Genomic DNA, 21,160 nt, shown 5'->3' on the forward strand with positions numbered 1-21,160 from the left:
AAATATTTAATAAACTCGCTGAAAATTAACATAATTGTATTTTTGAGGTTCTGAAGGTGGCTGTGGTGCATTATCCTCACTAACTGGCAATCAGACTTCAGCTTTTACATCACTGAAAGATACATCCCGATTAATTTGTACAGACCAAATGAAGTGAATCCTTTTGATCCCGTGCTTCCTCTCAGCAGACATGACTGACCTGTTTATTCAAATGAGAACCTTAAGCAGACGATTAAAGTGTAATATGGCACTAAAGCGGAATCTCAGCATCCCACTCACACTAGCGCTCCGCCACAGCCTGCAGCTGCATCGACGGTAAACAGAGCAAGGTAGCGCATGGGCAGCCAGCAGGGAATTATTCCACATCGCATCACATCCCTGAGCATACATGGCGCCCTCGCACACCGAGATATGAATTTAGTGTGCAAGCGAACGAGGTAGTCGCGATTTCCTCCCCTTTCTTTCTTTCTTTCTTTCTTTCTTCCTCCCGTTTTTTCTTGCAGCCATCATTCTCTGCGTCGGTGTGCAGCAGCGGAGAAGATTCAGCGCACATTGCTACAGTAGGTATCATCATTTTTTCGGGATCAAGACGATGGATGCGGGCTCCCCCGGATCTATTGCTGCAAACACAGCGTGCGGGCTCGATTTTTTATTCCAAACGCATCCACATCTTCCGTATGTTCCTATGTGTCTTTGAAAGGGAGGAGGGGGGAAATGAGAAGAAAGCTTTATTTTGACTCACGCCTGTCGCGATGGTGAGTAAAATGCTTGGCTGTGTCTTTCTCCCCCCCATCCTTGCATCCTATGTCTGATCTTCTACCTGATTTTAAAAGCAAATCATATGTAGCTAATTGCAAACGCAAAAAAGAAAATGCGCAAAACAAATGTCACAAATATCCACCGCTTCTCGTTTTCCCCGGGGTGTTTGATTGTACACTGCATTTTTAAATGTTTAATGCACTAGACAGTTCACACACTGCAGGGGACATGGATGTTTTTCTCCCGTGAATGTGACTTGTATTTCAAACCTTGCCCTCATAGCTGCAAATATTATACCCCCCGCGCGCTATTATCTAGGTTCTGTTAGTCAGCACTGGAAAATATTCCAGTGTATCTTTATTATTCCCATCAACTTCAATGCAGTGTCACGCCAAAAGACAACCATTTTAAAGAGTGGCTCCACTACAGCGTCACGTTTTGAAATGACCTTCAGTGCTCGGTGGCTGGAAATTAATTCTCACCTGAGATGGAGTGTCCGTTTTCAGCCAGTGCGGGGCTCCTTCCAGAAATTTGTGGTGCAAATCTAAAGACAACAATTTTGGTGTACATGTGCAGCTTTAGCCTTTGCATACCTGTTACAAAACGCTGTTTGGGATTTCTGTGACTGATATTGCCACAGAAAATGTGTGACTGCGTTTTTTTCCCTCCCCTTACTGCTCTCCAGCCACTTCAAACGTGGCCTCGCTGCAGACTACTCACCCATGCGGTGCTCTTTCTGTGTCCCAAATACATCACAATGCATTTAACAAAATCACAGCTATGCTTTTTTTAAAATGTGAATGAGCTGCAGGAGACTCCCCTTAGTCTCATTTTGGTGGTTTAGAGATAGAAAGACATCTAAATAAATAAATAAAACATTGTGCACCTTCTTTAAATAATCGCATTGGAGACACTGGAACTTAAAAGGCCTGGTCTGATCACTGCAATACAGGTCAACCTCCGTCCTATGGGGTGTTTTTATATAAATGACACCAGCACATGATGGCAAGCATGGGATGCATCCTCTGTTAACCACAGAGCTTATCACTGCAGCTGACAGGAAGTATGGTTGAGTGCTGTAAGAGGATTTTCCCTACATGAAAATGTATTGATACCATAAGCCTTTAAAACGAGTCACACTCATTTGGCTCTTATCTCAATCCATCTCTGGCTCGTGTGTCCTCTGGGTGCATATCTGTGTACCAAAGTCAAAGACTTGGATGAAGCATGGATGAAGGAGGCAAAGCCCAGTGCTCTTCCCTGTATGCCACAGATGATACAGTGCATGTTACCGTTTCCTTTGATGTTACTGATTCAGATATGTTTCAGGGATGCATGGAAGAAAAATCGTCTCTCAAGCTTTGATTCTGCACTTGGCATGTCAGGCTTGTGTGGCCTTTGTGCCAAATGCAGGTGTGCTGAGCCCCAGAGAGCCCTTCTATTCTTCTCAGCCTTAAGATGGCAGCATTCTCTTACAACACACAGACTAACAACCTACATCCATGCCTAACTGGGAACTTTTAAAAGATATCTAGGACTATCTAGGACTAGCTGACTATTTTTGTAAGAACTTTTGTTTTGTCTAACACACTTGTTTGTAGAGATTAAGCTCATCTCTGCATGCAGGCTGGAAATTTAAGCTTTCTCTGCGGCGCTATGAAGTAGCTCAGTGGGCACAGAACACAGGGAGACCCGCAAACTAATGGAGTTTGAAAGAACCACAATTGAATAAAGAAATGTACAATGCCTAGTTCAGTCATGGTGAGTGTGTGGATGCAGGTATTTGACAGTTAACCAAGTGATGACAGATATGCTTCCTTTTCACAAAAACCCATTGCTCTAGCACTTATCATGTTAAAGATTGTAGAGTGACAGATACTGTAGGCTGTTAAAAACTTTTATCTCGACTCTGCTAGTACTGTCAGTCATTCTTTCTACAGTCTTGATATTTCTAGGGGCATATTTAAGAGAACAGAACAGACCAAGAGAGAGGAGGAATAACTAGAAAGCAAACAGTGACATGCCAGGTAGCTTAACTGGACAGTCATATCCCAAACCTCCGTATGGTTCCACATGTGAAAAAAGCTATTTCCAAACTGGAAGTGCAACATGGCGACCACAGAAAGTCAAGGACATTCAGCGACTATAGGTGAAATTATCACTGTATGAAGTTAGTAGAGCCTGAGGTAAACCTTTTTCAAATCCCTGGCAACTGATTGAAGTGACTAATCATGAGAATGTAGGATATCACTAATTAACATATGACCTGGTGGTAAATATGGCAACCAGAGTTTGAAACATCCACAAGCCACCAGCTGCCAGCTTTAAAGCGATACGCAACAGGAGACTAAGTTCCAGTGTGTACACAGCTTAAGGATTATAAAGTTTCTACACTGGACACAGACGATAGTAAGATATCTAATACAAAAGAGCATAACAGCCGCAACCCAAGTTACAACCAAAAGCAGCAACAAAAAATCCTAACCAAATGTGATATGTTGTCGCAATATAAAGGTCCCACACAAGTTACTAACAAAGTGTTCAACAGTTTATAAGACCAAAGCCTTTGGGCACTGATTCAGTGACTCACCAGTGATCCCATCAAAACCACTGAGGTGTTCCCAAGCATATATCTCTACCCACGATAATGTAACAGTTGACACAGTGGATTCCCTACACATAACCTAGTGTCTTAAATCTAGTAAGTGAATTCAAGAACCACCACTGCACTAATGAACTCAAAGTGTATGTGCTAACAAGAATTGGCTGATGAAGCTCTCTCTGTCCAAGCTTAAAACCTGTGTGCATCTCTGAGACAGATTTTTTTACACTAGTGATAAAAATACGGCAAAGTCCAAAAGAGATTCCCAAAGTCCATTTGTTATGCCAAGACTGGTTATAGCATACCTGTGGTCAAGTAAGGAGAGAGTAGGCAAAATGGGAGGGGTCATCAAAGTGCTTGGTTTTTGTCTCTTTTTCTGGCCTAATAGATTCTCTCTCATTCTCTTTCTTTGCTCGTGTAAAGGAGGCATCATTAAGAAGACCTGTAAATTCAAGATCAAACACACTTCATTCAGTCATTAAGGATCGTTATTATTCAGCCTAAGAGCAAAGAAGCATCTTCTAGCTCCAACCTGCAATTTGTTTTCCTATGAGCACCGAATCACAGAGGAGGTTAATCCAAGCTTCGATCCGATGTAGGAGCTGTTCCCTCAAATTCCCACAACCTCTACTCTTGCTTGGATTTCAGCATTCAGTAAAATCCGCCAGGTTGGTATTGCAATTTTTTGTAGGAGGCATCACAGTTTTATTTATGAGCACCGATGCAAACTATTGCTTTAAGCACCACACAGTATACCACTAAGTATTTAAAGCCACAGATTCTGTTCAGAGTCAATGATCCAGTAGACATTATTACATGTTGGTAGTATGTAAAGCCTTACCCCGATAAGATGATCAGTCCTGATGTTGTATCCTGCTGACCATGTGGTATTTTTCTCTTTGGTTTGCCCCTTTTAGGACAGAGTATGCCATCTGCACCTTTTCACAGAATTCTGCGACCCCTTCTGCTTGGTACTTTTATACTGGGATGCTTTGTGACTCTGTTTTTGATGTATTTTAAACCATCTACAAGCTGGCTATCAGGTCCTGTAGAGTCAACAGTATCCACAGACCGGGTCAAGAACCTCTTCTCCACCAAGAGCGATAAAAACGTGACCACTGTGCTGATCTGGCTCTGGCCCTTCGGACAAACGTACGACCTGAGCGTCTGCAGCTCTCTCTTTAACATTGATGGCTGCTTCATCACAGCAGACAGGAACTTCTACAATAAGTCTGATGGGGTCGTCATCCATCACCGGGACATCAGCACTGACCTGTCCAATCTGCCGCCGCTGCAGCGACCGTCGTTCCAGAAGTGGATATGGATGAACTTTGAGTCGCCGTCACATTCGTCCCAGCTGCCTGGGATAGAGAACCTGTTCAATCTGACTCTCAATTACCGTCAGGATGCTGACATTGAAGTGCCTTATGGGTCCATCGTAGCAGCAGAAGGGGAAGAGGATTTTGTACCACCCAGCAAAAACAAGCTGATCTGCTGGATTGTAAGCAACTGGAACCAGGATCACGTGCGGGTGAAATATTACAATGAACTCTACAAACACATTGAGGTTCATGCATATGGACAGGCCTTTGGGGAGTACATCTCTGACCAAGACTACTTCCCCACCATCGCCAGCTGCAAGTTCTATCTGGCGTTTGAGAACTCCATCCACAAAGATTACATTACTGAGAAACTGTACAACCCGCTCTCAGTGGGGACAGTGCCAGTGGTTCTCGGCCCACCCAGGCAGAATTACGAGAACTTTATCCAGGGAGACGCCTTCATTCATGTTGACGACTTCAGCTCGCCCAAGGAATTGGCTGATTACCTGCTGCTCCTGGACAAAAATGAGGAAATGTACCTCAGGTACTTTGAGTGGCGGCGACACTTTAAAGTAAAGAAGGCCTATTTTTGGGCAGAGCACACATGCCTGGCTTGTGATTACTTGCGAAGGCACAAGGAATACAAGGCATTCAATAACCTTGATAAGTGGTACTGGGGCGGTTAGAGATTTGAAGGGCTGTGTGTGAGGGACTAAGCAGCCAAGGCATAGAGGACACAGGAAAAAAATGTCTTCAAGAAGGGTTTTCTTTATTTTAACCCTCAAAAAGTTAAAAAAAACAAAAGAGACAAAATTCAAAAACATAACTAGCAGGCCCATAAAGGAGGTCAACTAAATATAACTCTACAAAAAGTAATTTTCAAAAGCTTAAACAAACAAAGTGGACACAACTCACAAACTGACCTAATTACAAAGGTCGTGATTGTGAATGATTTATAGTGGTTTGGCCAAACCATTTACACACAATAGGGGGGAAACAAAAACACACACTAATATTAACTAAGCACAGAATAACCTAAGTAAACATAAAACACTCCTGTTCCTGATAAGCACATGATTGGTCATTCTGAGCAGGCCTTTTGTTCTCAGAGTCCTCAGCCACAGCCACCGCCCAAACCCAGGTAACTCAAAGAAAGAGAAACATAATTAATATAACAGAAAACATTTTTAGAAAAACCACACAATGCTATTATGCGTGCGCCTCATAATATCAGTGTTAGGTTTAACCAAATGATTAGTGAATTATATTAATGAAGAAAACTGCAAAACAAACTAATAAAGTGAACAAATGGACTGATTTACCCATGTGTGGCTGATGCCATCACACTCTGTGATTCTTGTTATGTTGTTGAAGGCAGTACTTTAAGACTTTTGTCCTTCGGTTAACACAAAGGTTCACTGCTGTTCTGTCGCGAGCAGCTGAATGGTGTCTTTCTATTGGTTCAGAGGCCCAGTGAGACATCTAGCTTGCTCTTGTTTTGTCCTTTGAATTTTAGTTAAGCCTTACTTTGCCTTTTGAGTTATTAATTTATAATTTTTTATTTATTTTTTATGATTTACAAATGCACATTTTTTTAATTATTTCTGACCATGTTTTACTTAACATAACCTCATCTGCTGCTACTTTTTTAATGATTTTGTCCTATTTTTTAGTGTGATTGCATGATTGTATAAAGGTTCCTGTGCATCTGATAACATTCATGATGCAAGTTTTGTTTTTTTTGTTTTTTATTATGACCTGCTCATGAAGTGGCAAAAGCTGACATTGGGGAAAGTGTTAGCTGGAGAAGAGGGGCTGACATAAAAGTGAAAATATTTATGTAATATTTATTCAAATGAGGCATTATATGATAAAAAACAATCTCATCTGTGCTAGTGATGAATTCACCTATGCATTGTTTACTAAACTCCAATGTGAAAATGGTTCAATAGGGTCATGTACATATTGTGTATTTTTGGAATTATGTAGCTGTAATTTTTTTTCCATATTTTTATAAGTTTGCATTTGCACTGCTAATCAAACTGTTAGCTATTTTCACATACTTACACTAAGGCAGATGGTCAATATGTATTTGTAGATTGGATTTAGCGATCTTTACCTTGGTATCCGACAGAAGATATCACTGTTATGTGAGAGGGAGGTTGCTAAGTAATATTGCTGTGAATTGTTCATTGTCCTTTGTAATTTTGTCACGGTGTTTTGGATACCATGTGGATGATGATGATAACACAGCACAGAGCCATTGTACTGCAATATGAAACTCCCACGCACACCTCCTCACATTGCATTTTAATTTGGAAAGTCTGTCATTTTTGACTGACTGCATTACGCAGAAAGAGCACAAAATGAGCACGTAGTATAAGCATTTGCTTAAGCTCTTTACTTAGGTGCTGTGCTCTCATCACACATTATGACTTAAGATATATAAAAAAATGTCAACCAAGATAAAATGAAATTGGCTCCATGTGAAGAAAACAGTGAAAGATGTGATCTTCATGGTTGCTGCAAGGTTACCCGTATTTTTGTATGAATCATCATACCTCAGTGCTGTCTGGGAGCGAGTGTTTCCATGTGATTCTGATTCTTTTAGCACTGCACCACACCCTTGAGACCACACTACAAAAAGACAGCTCGGTATCTGCATATATCGCAGATATTGCATCACATTCAGATGTCGTCGCAACAGCTAATTCACTGAACAATGCATTGCAACAGCACTCAGCAGCTATTAACAGAGATTTATGTTTTTTACAGAAAGTACTGTACAAATTCTTGTCAACATTTTATGCAAGATGAGCTTCTGTGTCAAAGTATCGAAACAGTGAGGTTGTCAGATTAACATTTCTTCAATTTCAAAGGGACCAGTGATGTAAAATAGGATGAAACCAATTATTTTCTTATGGATTACGGTTCCAAATGCCATAGTGGACTCTGTATATAAACACTGTAGTGAATTGAAGCAGGAATTGGATCAAACCAGCCCAAAACACAGATCATTCCTTTATGTCTAGCAGACAGCGGGAACTCCAGCAGCATTGTATATATTTTTCATGGTAAATCTCTTTATATCATGCAGTTGTTGTCTGGAAGTGACTGTGACTGCGCTGTACATTTGTAAGTAATGCCCGGTGCTTTGAGTGGCTGTGAATTAAGTTAAAGGGAGAGACACTTGAAAAAGAATTAAGAGCATCTGAAATGATGCTTTTAACGGTTTTGAGGTGGACATTTTCATCAAGGGAGGCACTTTTACATTTGAGGAGTGATTTTCTTTTTCTTTGTTTGTATTTGGTGGCAATCCTGTTGGCATGACCTAAATGAAAAAGTTGTGCCAAAATGCAGCAGAAATACAGCACTTTTATTCATGTCGAGTAGTGTGACTCACTGTGCCAGTGGTCGTCTTAGATGAAGCTATTGTGAGTTTATAAACTGTCCTCCAAGACCTTGGCACGTCCCACAGGATAACTATGAAACTGCCAGTCATGGTTTCATATTGTACAGTCCAATCTCATGTATGAAAACAAAGCTTTCTTGTCCAATGTGGTTGGTGACTTTAAGAAAAAAAGGTTTTGTTTTCTTCATTTTATCTTTTTGGGCAGCATCAGTCTTCTTTATTTTATCTTTTTTTTTTTTTTTTTTTTTGCACAAAAACAAAGAGAAGGAGCTGCGGCTTCTCTGTTGTCCAGTTTGAATCTGTGAGAGGTTCACTGATGCACCCAGAAGTGATTCTCTGGATGCTGTATGACCGGGTATCCCTAAAAAATGTCATTTGATGCCAGTTCACTGAAATAATCTGTCAATCAATCAATCAATACTTTTTTTTTTGCCAAATCACTGTATTTTGCCAAATGTTGTGTTTTACTGTATATGTCTGATAGTGTCAAAATGAAAATAAAGATATGGACAAATGAGCAAACCTTTGTAAAGTGTAGTGAAGTATTTTTTTGTTTGTTTGTTTTTTTAAAGAGATGCCTGATGTGTATTACATGACATAGGCTGGATTATGCTAAAACTGTCTGAAACCCCCCCCCCATAAATAAACACATTACTCATACAATTCATAAAAAGGATCACAAACAGTAGTTGTCTTGACACTAATTCTTACAGTTCAGAAATCATAAAAAGATCAGAAAACTCGTGTATAATTAATTCAGTGGGGAAAAGTTAAAGTGTGATTGTAATTATTTTGAGTTTGAATCAACCATCAGCTATATTATTGTATTGTATTATTGTATTATTGTATGATGCTTGCTTTTAAACATACCGGGACCTGGATGACTGAGAACCTTCACAGACACACAAAGTGATGCTTGCACTCTAGAAACAATAGTCAGCAATAACCATAACGCATGAGACGATTGTTTAACTTCACTGTCACGTGTTTCTATACAAAAAGTATACTCAAAATTTAAACTTGAATTGAGGGGGGTCTGTTCTAAAAGTTTAATGAGATTTCAGTTCATATAGTGTCTGAAAATGATCAGTTAGCTGTTTTACAACATTCTTTCAGGAATTTTAGAGAAAAAGGGAAGTTTAAAGAGCAGTCTATGCAGGTGGGTTAAGTGATGGCTTTTTAAGTAATGGTTTAATTACTGGCACCTTAATGTATGTAGCCTATTATTAGAGATAGATGACATTTAGGATTAAAGCATTTGTAGTTATTCAAGTTAACTCAGAAGAATTAATCAGAGCGCAAGAGTCCAAGAAATGTTAATAGTGTTTAAAGCAGCTGTATGTAATGATGAGTCTGTGAGATGGTTACTAGTAATCTTTCTCTAATGGTTGAATTTTTATTTGTGAATAAATTTATAGAGCTCTGACTTTTTGTCAGTGCTGAAAAGAACTAGGGCTTTTTTTTTAATAGAGCAAAAAGCTCTTTTCCAGGCTGGAGGTCTTCTAAACTACTGAGATGCCAATTTGTCTTCAGCTTATCTACTTTAAGGTGGACCTTTGAGAGTTAAACCAGGGAGTACAGTGACTTTCGAGAGTTTAGGTAGCTGCTCTGCACTGTGTTGGCACATGGCAGTTAAGAAGATATCCTTCAACTTAGTCACAGCACTTTCAGAACGACATCTACTGTAATGAAACTTATTCCTCACCTTAGTGCAATCTATTATTGTAAAATTTAAATGTTAATAAAAATGATCAGATAAAGCCAATTCATCTAATAACAGATTAAATGCAGAGTTGAGGCTTTCATTTTCAGCATCTAAACGGATGTTAAAATCACACACTATAATTATTTTATCAGAACTAAGCACTAAATCAAATAAAACCTCTAAAGTCTAAAAATAAATCCGAGGTGAGGTGAGGCATTATAGTAGAGGGAACCAGAGCTTTGCACTTGCAACTAAAGGCAATCCTCTCATGCCAATTACACGCTGGCTTTCCAAATATATTAAAAGTCCTAGCAGCATCAGTCACAGTCAACATGCTTGCTTTAGACATTCGATGCAGTTGTCTGCTACTAAAATTAGTGTATCACCTTAGTGTGATACATTTTAATACTTATATGCTTTAAAAGGTATACCCCAAATACAACAACAGATATTTGCTCCACAAAAAGTGCCCAATCTTTCAGTCACTAAATTAATACTACAGTAGTTATGCATATATAAAGGTGTTTATATGTATGTACTGTATGTATTATATAAATATCTTTATAGGTGCAAAAACAGCACATTCTGACAGTTTAGACAGAGTTAACACATTGCATTTTAAAATGCAACAACTGGCTGAGGCCCTTCCCGGCTTTCCTAAGATTGAAAATAAATAAATTAATAAATAAACACATTACTCATACAATTCATAAAAAGTATCACAAACAGTAGTTGTCTTGACACTAATTCTTACAGTTCAGAAATCATAAAAAGATCAGAAAAATCATGTATAATTAATTCAGTGGGGAAAAGTTAAAGTGTGATTGCAATTATTTTGAGTTTGAATCAACCATCAGCTATATTATTGAAGAATTTGAATGAAATGAATGAATGAAAAGAATGGACTAGTTTTGGATTTGCAGTGAAAACAGGGTGGAAGGTCACTACATAAGTCATAAGTCAGGTTTCCACTATTGACAATATTTCAGCATGAAATGCTATCAAAACTTTTGGAAGCTAGAGAAATCAAACCTTGTGTGAAGGAAGCGCGATCTCTTAGAGACAGTACAATCGAGTGAAATGGGCGTGGTGGAAATTAGATACACCCTAAGAGGAAATAAAAGGAGGACTCCAAGAAACTGGGAAACCAGTTCGATAGCATACCTGTCAAGCGGGCTTGATAGCATACCTGTAGCTGAGTAAAGCGAGATTACGCAGTGTGGGAGGAGTCATCAAAGCGCTTTGTGTCGTGTCCTTATTCTCTCTCATTCTTTTTCTTTGCTCATATAAAGGAGGGATCATTAAGAAGACCTGTAGATTCAAGATCAAACTTTGCTCAGGATCATTATTATTCAACCTAACTCCAACCTCTAATTTGTTTTCCTATGACGGCTAAATCACCAAGGTGGTCGATCCAAACTCCACATTCCCACAACCTTTACCCTTGCTTGGATTTCAACATTCAGTTCACCAGGTTTGTATTGTGATCATGCGTAGAATGCTTCACATTTTTATTTATGATATTCATACCACTAAGTGTTTAAAGCCATCGATTCTGTTCAGAGTCAGAGGTTGAGTAGACATTATTACATGTTGGTAATATGTAAAACCTTAATATGATATGATGGTTAGTCTCGATGTTGTATCCTGCTGTCCATGATATTAAGCTCTTTCTCTTTGGTTTGCTCTTTTTAGGACATAATATGGCATCTGCAACTTTTTACAGAGTCCTGCAATTCCTTCTGCTTGGTACTTTTATACTGGGATGCTTTGTGACTCTGTTTTTGATGTATTTTAAACCATCTACAAGCTGGCTATCAGGTCCTGTAGAGTCAACAGTATCCACAGACCGGGTCAAGAACCTCTTCTCCACCAAGAGCGATAAAAACGTGACCACTGTGCTGATCTGGCTCTGGCCCTTCGGAAAAACGTACGACCCAAGCGTCTGCAGCTCTCTCTTTAACATTGATGGCTGCTTCATCACAGCAGACAGGAAGCACTACATAAAGTCTGATGGGGTCATCATCCATCACCAGGACATCAGCACTGACCTGTCCAATCTGCCGCCGCTGCAGCGACCGTCGTTCCAGAAGTGGATATGGATGAACTTAGAGTCGCCGTCACATTCGTCCCAGCTGCCTGGGATAGAGAACCTGTTCAATCTGACTCTCAATTACCGTCAGGATGCTGACATTGAAGTGCCTTATGGGTCCATCGTAGCAGCAGAAGGGGAAGAGGATTTTGTACCACCCAGCAAAAACAAGCTGCTCTGCTGGATGGTGAGCAACTGGAACCAGGATCACATGCGCGTGAAATATTACAATGAACTCTACAAACACATTGAGGTTCATGCATATGGACAGGCCTTCGGGAAATACATCTCTGACCAAGACTACTTCCCCACCATCGCCAGCTGCAAGTTCTATCTGGCGTTTGAGAACTCCATCCACAAAGATTACATTACTGAGAAACTGTACAACCCGCTCAATGTGTGGACAGTGCCAGTGGTTCTCGGCCCACCCAGGCAGAATTACGAGAACTTTATCCCACGAGACTCCTTCATTCATGTTGACGACTTCAGCTCGCCCAAGGAATTGGCTGATTACCTGCTGCTCCTGGACAAAAATGAGGAAATGTACCTCAGGTACTTTGAGTGGCGGCGACACTTTAAAGTAAAGAAGGCCTATTTTTGGGCAGAGCACACATGCCTGGCTTGTGATTACTTGCGAAGGCACAAGGAATACAAGGCATTCAATAACCTTGATAAGTGGTACTGGGACAACTAGAGATTTGAAGGTCTATGTGGCTCTTGTTATATTGTTGAAAGCAGTGCTAGTGTGTACGAGTAATGAATTCTCCTATGTATTGTTTACAAAAGTCCAATCTGAAAGGAGTTTAACAGGGTCATGTACTTATTGTGTCTTTTTGAAATTATGTAGTTTTCAATGCTAATCAAACTGTTACTTATCTTCACACACTTACAAGAATGCTGCATTCCAGATTTCTCGGAACTCAGATGTCGAAATCAGGAGTGACTTCACTCCCTAGTTAGTGTGTACGAAAAACAGCATTTGTTTATGTCCATAGCAAGGTAGAGTCACTCAGGTATCACAGGCAATACACCACAATAATTGCTTTTTGTGCTTAAAAACACATTCATGGCTTATTTAGTAAGTTATAAATACACAATAGTAGCAGGACAGATTACAATTTTACTACTGTGTACATTTAATGCCGCCGTCATGGACCCTTAGTTTTGGTCTATATGGGCTGCTCCAACTTTCTAAGAGGGAAATGCCACTTGAAGAGATGCTCCAGATTCAAATTCCGACTGGGAACTCTGAAATTCGGATTTCCAACTTCTCCAGGCACGCACCATCAGACAGATGGTCATTATGTATTTGTAGATTTGAATTGGAGATCTTTACCCTGGTGGTATCCGACAGAAGGTGTCACTGTTATGTTAGAGGGAGGTTGCTGATTAATATTGCTGTGAATTGTTTATCGTCTCTTGTATTTTTGTCCCAGTGTTTTGGATACCATGTGGATGATGGTAGCACAGCACAGAGCCATTGTACTGCAATATGAAACTCCCACACAAATCTGTCATTTCTGACTGACTGCATTAAGCAGAAAGAGCACTTAATGAGCACATAGTATATCCATTTGATTAGGCTATTTATTTGAGTGATGCACTCTCATCCCACTTTATGACTTCAGATATATAGACTGATATTGTTTCATGGTTTCGGGCAGACTTTGACATATGGGTAAAGTAAGTATTAACTAAGATCTAATGAAATTGGCTCCCATGTGAAGAAAAAAGTGAAAGATGTGATCTGTTTTCATGCTTGCTGCAAGGTTATCTAAGTTTTTGTATAATCATCATACCACAGTGTTGTTTGGGAGTAAGTGTCGCATATGGAAAGTGTGATTCTCGATTTTATTTTATTTTTTTAAATATAGCGCTACACCTCATCCTTGATGTGTCCACTGATGCAAAATAGGATAAAACCAGTTATTTTCTTATGGAGTACGGTTCCAAATGTCATAGTGGACCCTGCATTTAAACAATGTAGTAAACTGAAACAGGAATTTTTTTTTTATCTGTTTTTTGGGTGTCTTCTGTCTCCTTCATGTTCTCTCTCTTTGCTTTTCTTTTTCTTTTTTTATTCCACAAAAACAAAGAAAAGGAGCTTTGGCTTGTCTGTCCTCCTGTTTAAATTTGTTTGTGGATCGCTGCTGCACCGGAGAGTAATTCTCTAGATGCTATATGACCTGGTTTCCCTAAGAAAACGCTGTAGTGTTAGGGGTTAGGTGGGATGTTGTTTCTCCAGAAGGTACCATTTGAGGCCAGTTCACTGAAATAATCCGTTAGTAGTCCATTTTTTTTCGCCATCGTTGTATTTTGCCAGCTGCTGTGTTTTACTGTATATGTCTGATAGTGTCAAAAAGAAAATAAAGATTTGGACAAACGAATGATTTTTTCTTCTTTTGTCCAGAGATGGCCTCTCATAATGTATTACATGACAAAGGATGGCTGGATAATGCTAAAACTATCTGGAAAAAACTTGTATGATGCTTGCTTTTACACATTTGAAAATCCACTTCTTTATGAGCAAGGTACTGTCCCTACACACTGCTCCCTGGGCGCTGGATTGGTGGCTGCCCACTGCTTCACTGAGTGAATGGGTTAAATGCAGGGGAATAATTTCCCTAAGGGATTAATAAAGTATACAGTATTATTATTATTATCATTACTATTATTATTATAAACCCGGCTAGCCAGCATAACTTAGCATAAAAATTGAAAACAAGAGAACTCTTGTAGCGAAGCTGAGCTCTATAAAAGCAGCACAGCCATTTTAAATGGGGTTAAACAAATACCTGTTTAATCCCCATACAGCTGTTTCCCCTGTAACTATGCTAAGCTAAGCTAAGCTAGGCTAAACAGCTGCTGCCATAGTGTCATAGCGTTTACGCAGACATGACATTTGTATCAGTTGCATCTTGGCAGGAAAGCAAATAAGCTTATTTCCTAACTATTCCTTTAAATTTCTCTTATAAATATTGTGTCAACATTCTCATTTTTCAGGTTAAAAATGAGAATTGGCTTGAAATATTTTGCAGGATGCTACCTAATGTGCACTCTTGCATCTATATCAAATGTCATTTCCACACTCAATGCCCACACTGTTCTACATTGCCATGTAATGCAGGCGGCGGTATAAATAGCCACCCAAAAGCCTTGATAACTGATTGATGAGAGGGACGAGAGAGTGTTGTGGTGGTTACAAATCAATCTTCCGGCTGTTGTTAGTTACCCCGTATCCTCACTGGCACTTTGGTATTTCCAGTCATCCAATACACCACGCAGAGATGACACAGTTTTGTCAAGTACCTCCACTCAACGCCACAGGTCAACATGTAGGATAAGTTTGTGTGTGTTGCTGGGATCAGTGGCAGAAATAATCCATTCGTGTCAATTGGGGATTAATGTGAAAGTTCAGACGGTGGTGGGGAGATTGTCACTCCAGTTTGAAGAACTCAAGACCGTGCCACAGACAAGGGTCACTGTCCTTAGCTGTAGATTTCACATTTGCTCTGTTGCACACAACACAGAACATTTCACAATGGTCATATCAGAGATTACTTGTACCGATGAACCTGGAGGTAATTATCACTCACTTTGCACTTTGCATTGCATTTCATCTTCCTTCTAGCCTCTATCCTAGTTTTTTTTAACAACCCCAATTCCAAAAAAGGAAGCTGCGTAAACTGTAAATAAAAACAGAATATAGTGATTAGGAAATCTCACAAATCCACATTTTCACTGTATAAAACACAGAAAATGGAAAATGTTTAACCTGAGAATTTCTCCATAAGATTCTCCCAGAATATTTTGATGATATTATGCAGTCTAGACGATAACTATTTTGTATTTGTAGATGCAGTTTTTTGTAGACTGGTGAACCTCTGCCCACTTTTGAGAAACTCTGCCTCTCTAAGATGCCCAATACCAACACTGATGTGTTGCCAATTAACCTAATTAGTTCCGAAATTTTCCAACAGCTATTTTTTTAAACATTTAAATTCCTACCACACTAATGAGTGTGTGGGGTTTTTATATTTGTCTAAGAATCTGGAGCATGTGTACCTTACACTAATTTATTTATGCTTCCCTGCTCGTCTTTCAGTAAGCATGAAGCTACCATTACAGGACGGTGTTGCTGAACACAGAAGAAAGAAGAGAAGCTTTCTAGAAGGCATGTTAGAATTTAAATACTTACTTCCAAATGTATGCAAAAATTCTAACGTTCAGCGCTACACTGTCATCCGAAGTGAAACACTAACTTTATCTACAGCTGATCCAAATACCACAAAATGAGGCAAGCCATCAGAGAACATTTCAATGGGTTGTAGCAAAGTCCTTCTTCTACAAAGTCTCCGGCTGTACATGCCTAAGAGGTGACAATTCTGTCTCCTCTTTAGTAATGCGATCAGATTTCTGGCTCTGTAACACATCTTGTCACTTGCTCATACCATGACTCACTTTGGTGAGAACTAGAGTGGGGACTGAGGAGCAGAGTTGGTGAAGGCATTACCCAGGCATTCACAGGGCCTCCCTGAAGGGGTGTAATGTTTTGTGAGATTGTAGACTTAGTAGATTGTATCTTCCTCCCCCCTGGCGACCCCCCAGTGTGGCTATCCTGTTCAGTTGGAAATATTGTGTTGAAAGCAGACTCTCCACATGGCAGAAAAGCACAGAGGCCTGCTCAAAGGGCAGCTTTCTGTGAGTCCACTTATTAACTACTGGGGCAGCTCCTCATCTCAATCTAATGGATCCCACTTATGCTGTCATCGCCATGCCAACCAGCTGTCAGCTTTGGTGCAGTGAGGCTTTTGTGCTTCAGAGAGATGCAACTGTGTCGTGTTGATCTGTCTCAGTCTACAACAAGTCACCACCTCAAAGGAGCCACCAAAGCAAATGCTTCTCTTCTTCTCCGCGATCATTTGATTATTGTAAAGCCTGAATACATTAAGATAAGAGGACACCTGAGTCCAGGTCAAATAAAGGCCTATTTATTGGGGCTTGACAGGCCACATAAGAAATCTGCTGGCAGTTGCCCACTAGCTGACTTCAGAGGATTATGCAGGCAAAAAGGAATATGCAAGATCAGCAAGCTTTTTGCTTGGCAGAGTTGGCGCTGTCTGCTCTAGAAGTTAATAATCCCAGAGACAACAACCAGCACCTGCTTCCCATCAGATACAAATCAAAGCCACGATAATAAAATCACAACCATGCCTGCACAGATTATCAGCTACAGCTGCAATAAACAATAATCTCCGCTTTAATATCCAGTGAATAACACTGGCGGTTGACATGCAATTTATTTCTCATGGTTTTCATATTATGCCAACACACTCAGGGAGAGGAGTAAGAGTTTTTGTTTGCTGGAGAATATAGGTCACCTCCTCCCTGCCTGCGTGTCACATGACGACAGACATACCGAGAAGCAATGCAACAAAGATTAGAAGCTTTCGCAAGGCAGTGGCCGCACTGGTCCTACGGTTGGGTTGCTTGGTTTGTTTACATTTTGTGTGGCTTTTTGATTTGCAGCCACTGCTATGAAGAGCAGCGGGAGACAAGGATTCAATATAGTGATAACTTAATCCAGAGCACCAGATAACTTGGTGTAATCCAGTGTATCTGCTTAGAATTAAGAAGAACCTGAAGGATGCTATGACTTGAAATCAGACATATACATATATTACAAAAAACCTGCTTGAATTACTGATATGAAATTGTTATTTTGTGCTTAAAGCCTAACATAACACATATAGTGTAGGTAAAAAAATAGCATGGTGTTACATTATCCCTCAGAGGTTTGTAGATACCGCCTACATACACTGCAAAACCATGTACCAGCATCATCTGCTGATCCCAAAATGGATTTAGTACAAGAGTGTAATTCTAGCTGAATTTCTTCACAAGGAGTGCTACTGGAGTTAATGTAGGGAGAAGACAAAGGGGAATAGAGTTCATCTACACAAAATTGCATTCCTGTCAGCCTCATCACTGTCACTGACCTTCCTCTCTGTGTGTATGTGTGAGGGATTAAACCAGTGGGTCAGGCTGGTGGTCTTCCCAGGCTATTTTTATGAAGATGTCTGCTCCCCTGATCCTTTGGAAAACTGATCGGAGCATATGTTCCATGATTCAAATGCAAGTAGTCGACCGTCAGTCAAAGATGGAGGGGAATTTAAATGTTTAAACAGGTAAGAAAGAACGAGAGGAGTAACAAGAGTATCGCTATTAGCAGGATGGTCACCATTTAAACTGTCATTACTGCTCCTCCTCTCTTATTTTGCTGGGGTTGGATTGAAGGCCCACAAGCACGCAGCTTCGCCCTTCTGAAGTGCTGCCAAGGTGCTCTCAATAGCCACTGAGAGGTCCTGGCAATATAGTTCAGTACCTGGCAGTCACAAAGCTGCTGGCACCTACTTCTCATAAGCCATCTGCAACTGCTTGTGTGTGTAGGAGGCACTGACAAAGGCCACAAGTGTGTCCAGACATGTTACAGCATCCAAATGGCTATCTATCTCTGCTGTGGTACCACTAATAGTGCTTCGAAAAGATTTAGCATTTTCAAGCTCAAATCTTCTCTTTTAATGTATTGTCTGTATACATGTGAAACTGATTTGGAAGCCTTACATTATTTATATGGTGGTCAGTCATGTTTCCCAACAGTAATCTTCTTGTGCTAAAGTTGCAAATCTCTCTGCTTTTTTGCATTTGGGGGATGAGACAACAAAGATTAAATCAGTCCAAAGCCTTAGAGATCAGCGCACCATCAACTCCCTTAAAAGGTGCAGAACGATGCAGTGAAGTATGTCCATTCTCCCCAGAGATCACTGCTAATAAGAGGGCCTGTATTTATAGAAGAGCCCCCCTAGTGGATACCCCATAATCCTGCCTGACCCCTTTTCATCCCTGCCCCATCCCTGTGCCTCTGCAGTCCCTGGCTTCGGTCTCATCCTCACCCTGAATCAACTGAGGTAGAGAACTCTTTATACAACACTGTTGTTTTTTTCTTGAAATTATTTTTGAAAGAAGGGGAAATTGCTTGTCCTCTTTACTTGCTTGATGAGAAAGAGGATAAATTGCTTGGACTATTATTACTTTTCCCCATCTCTTCTGTTCTTCCTTATTGTTCAATTTTTCTCCTTCTGCTCTCTTTGACCTGCAGCTAAGAAAAGCAAACAAGATGCCCACCAGCGAGCGTTTAGACTGCCATTACTGCAAAGACTCCCTGCTGGGGAAGAAGTACATAATGAAAGAGGACACGCAGTACTGCACTAAGTGCTACGAGAACTTGTTCGCTAACAACTGCGAGGCATGCTCCTTACCAATTGGCTGTAACTGCAAGGTAAGGAAGCAACAGTGTAGACAGTGAGAACAGTGTAGCGTGAGATCAGAATGTGAGGTTAGCGGTTTGAGCCTGTAGATGAGAAATGTGGATGTATTTCAGTTTTAGAGCTGTTAAATGAACCATTAGCTTTACAGAACATCAATAATAATCACATGCAAAATATTCGCAGGATCTCTCCTATAAGGATCGTCACTGGCACGAGCAGTGCTTCAAGTGTGGCAACTGCAGCCGCTCTCTAGTGGAAAAGGCCTTTGCAGCCAAGGATGATTTGTTGCTCTGCACTGAGTGCCATGCACAGGATTACTCCTCCAAGTGTACCACCTGCAAGAAAACCATCATGCCAGGTACATGCAGTGATGATAGTACAGGATAATGTCACCTGAAAGCTAGATCATAATATACTGTTAAATATATATTCAGAGGTTATAGCTAAAATTTAAGGATAAGGCAGCACCGACTTGGTGAAACCTCTTACAGTATCCACCTTGAAGCTACAATGAGCAAAAAGATACGCCTGGGAAAATGTAAATTTAACAAATAGTCATGGTTTTTATTACACACATTTATTTCTTATTGAAAAAAAAATTGTTCAAAAGACTAGAATTTCTTCCTTTGCCTAAAATTCTTTCCAAGATTATTTCAGTTGCATCATCCCCTCCCTGCAGACAAAGCAGGCCAGCTTTGGGCCGTGGTGTGTTTCTGTCATAGAGGGACCATATGCTGACTAAGCTGCTCTCGTCCCGTGTGCCAGGTTCCCGCAAAATGGAATACAAGGGGAACAGCTGGCATGAGACCTGCTTCCTGTGTCACCGCTGCCAGCAGCCAATAGGAACCAAGTCCTTCATCCCTAAAGACACCGGTTACTTCTGTGTGGCCTGCTTCGAGAAGCAGTTTGCATACCAGTGCTCCGCTTGTAAGAAGGTAGGGTTACAGCTGAGTGGATTACGTGTATTGAGTGCTACAGTAAATCCCCCTGACTCTGGCATTTTTGTGTTAGTCACACTGCAGGGAGCAAAGTAAAGGGAAGAAATGGGAATAGCACTGCATGTCTCTTTTTGTTGAGCGCTCTGTTTCTCTTGCTTGTGCTTCTTCTAGGCCATCACAACAGGTGGGGTGACCTACCAAGAGAAGCCCTGGCACCGCGAGTGTTTTCTGTGCATTGGATGCAGAAAGCAGCTGTCAGGCCAGCGCTTCACCACCAGAGAAAATTACCCCTACTGCCTGGAGTGCTTCAGCAACCTATACGCAAAGAAGTGTGTGGGCTGCACCAAGCCCATTACTAGTGAGTTTCCATTTAATCTAATACCAAGCAAGTGCTCTGCTCCTCACATTTAAGCCTTTAAGTTTGTGTTGTCTAGGGAGTGTTAGCAACACAATGTAATGATTTCACATTGACATAAATGCATGGCTCTCTGATGTGTGCAGGTCTGGCAGGAGCCAAGTACATCTCCTTTGAGGAACGCCAGTGGCACAGTGAGTGTTTCACCTGCATGCAGTGCTCTGTGTCACTGGTGGGACGTGGCTTCCTCACCCAGCGTGACAACATTTTGTGCACTGACTGCGGGAGGGACAAATGACCTTTACACGCCAGGATCACAGCTCTACCCAAATGACAACAACGCCTGCTTTCTGATAGAAATACTGTGGATCTATGAAAGTCTCCCACAAGAATGCCTTGCACAAAAAAACCCCAAAGTGTCATTATTTTGGTGTGTTTCATTTAAAAAAAAAAGAAGACATTATGTCTTGTATGTCACTCACACACACCCACACACAGATTTTAAAGTTACTCTGGCATGTATGTTTTTCTTGATGACAAAACAATCATTAGCTGTCTGATGCAGTTTATTGTACATCTGTTGTGCCTAGATAAAAATGTATCCACTAAAGAAACAATAAATGATGCATGATTTTTGGATTTGCCTC

At 40.5% G+C, this 21,160-nt stretch overlaps 3 protein-coding genes across 3 annotated transcripts; all 3 read left to right on the forward strand.

The window, feature by feature from the left end:
- The first annotated feature begins 18 nt into the window (after positions 1-18).
- Positions 19-8,627, forward strand: fut9a (fucosyltransferase 9a). Its single transcript, XM_019349046.2, has 3 exons — positions 19-755; positions 3,785-4,029; positions 4,279-8,627. Exon 3 carries the CDS (start codon positions 4,287-4,289, stop codon positions 5,367-5,369), a length of 1,083 nt encoding a protein of 360 aa, XP_019204591.1. The 5' UTR covers positions 19-755; positions 3,785-4,029; positions 4,279-4,286; the 3' UTR covers positions 5,370-8,627.
- A 95-nt stretch (positions 8,628-8,722) lies between these two features.
- On the forward strand, positions 8,723-14,452 carry LOC106098049 (alpha-(1,3)-fucosyltransferase 9). The gene is made up of 2 exons (XM_013270029.3): positions 8,723-11,274; positions 11,496-14,452. The coding sequence occupies exon 2, from the start codon at positions 11,504-11,506 to the stop codon at positions 12,584-12,586; it is 1,083 nt and encodes a 360-aa protein (XP_013125483.2). The 5' UTR covers positions 8,723-11,274; positions 11,496-11,503; the 3' UTR covers positions 12,587-14,452.
- Positions 14,453-18,748: 4,296 nt separating this feature from the next.
- Positions 18,749-21,150, forward strand: fhl5 (four and a half LIM domains 5). The gene is made up of 6 exons (XM_003442933.5): positions 18,749-18,860; positions 19,052-19,231; positions 19,404-19,578; positions 19,986-20,155; positions 20,330-20,516; positions 20,660-21,150. Exons 2-6 carry the CDS (start codon positions 19,070-19,072, stop codon positions 20,809-20,811), a joined length of 846 nt encoding a protein of 281 aa, XP_003442981.1. The 5' UTR covers positions 18,749-18,860; positions 19,052-19,069; the 3' UTR covers positions 20,812-21,150.
- Positions 21,151-21,160: the final 10 nt, after the last annotated feature.

This window comes from Oreochromis niloticus, linkage group LG19 (assembly GCF_001858045.2).
Source record: "Oreochromis niloticus isolate F11D_XX linkage group LG19, O_niloticus_UMD_NMBU, whole genome shotgun sequence".
Taxonomy (NCBI): Eukaryota; Metazoa; Chordata; class Actinopteri; order Cichliformes; family Cichlidae; genus Oreochromis; species Oreochromis niloticus.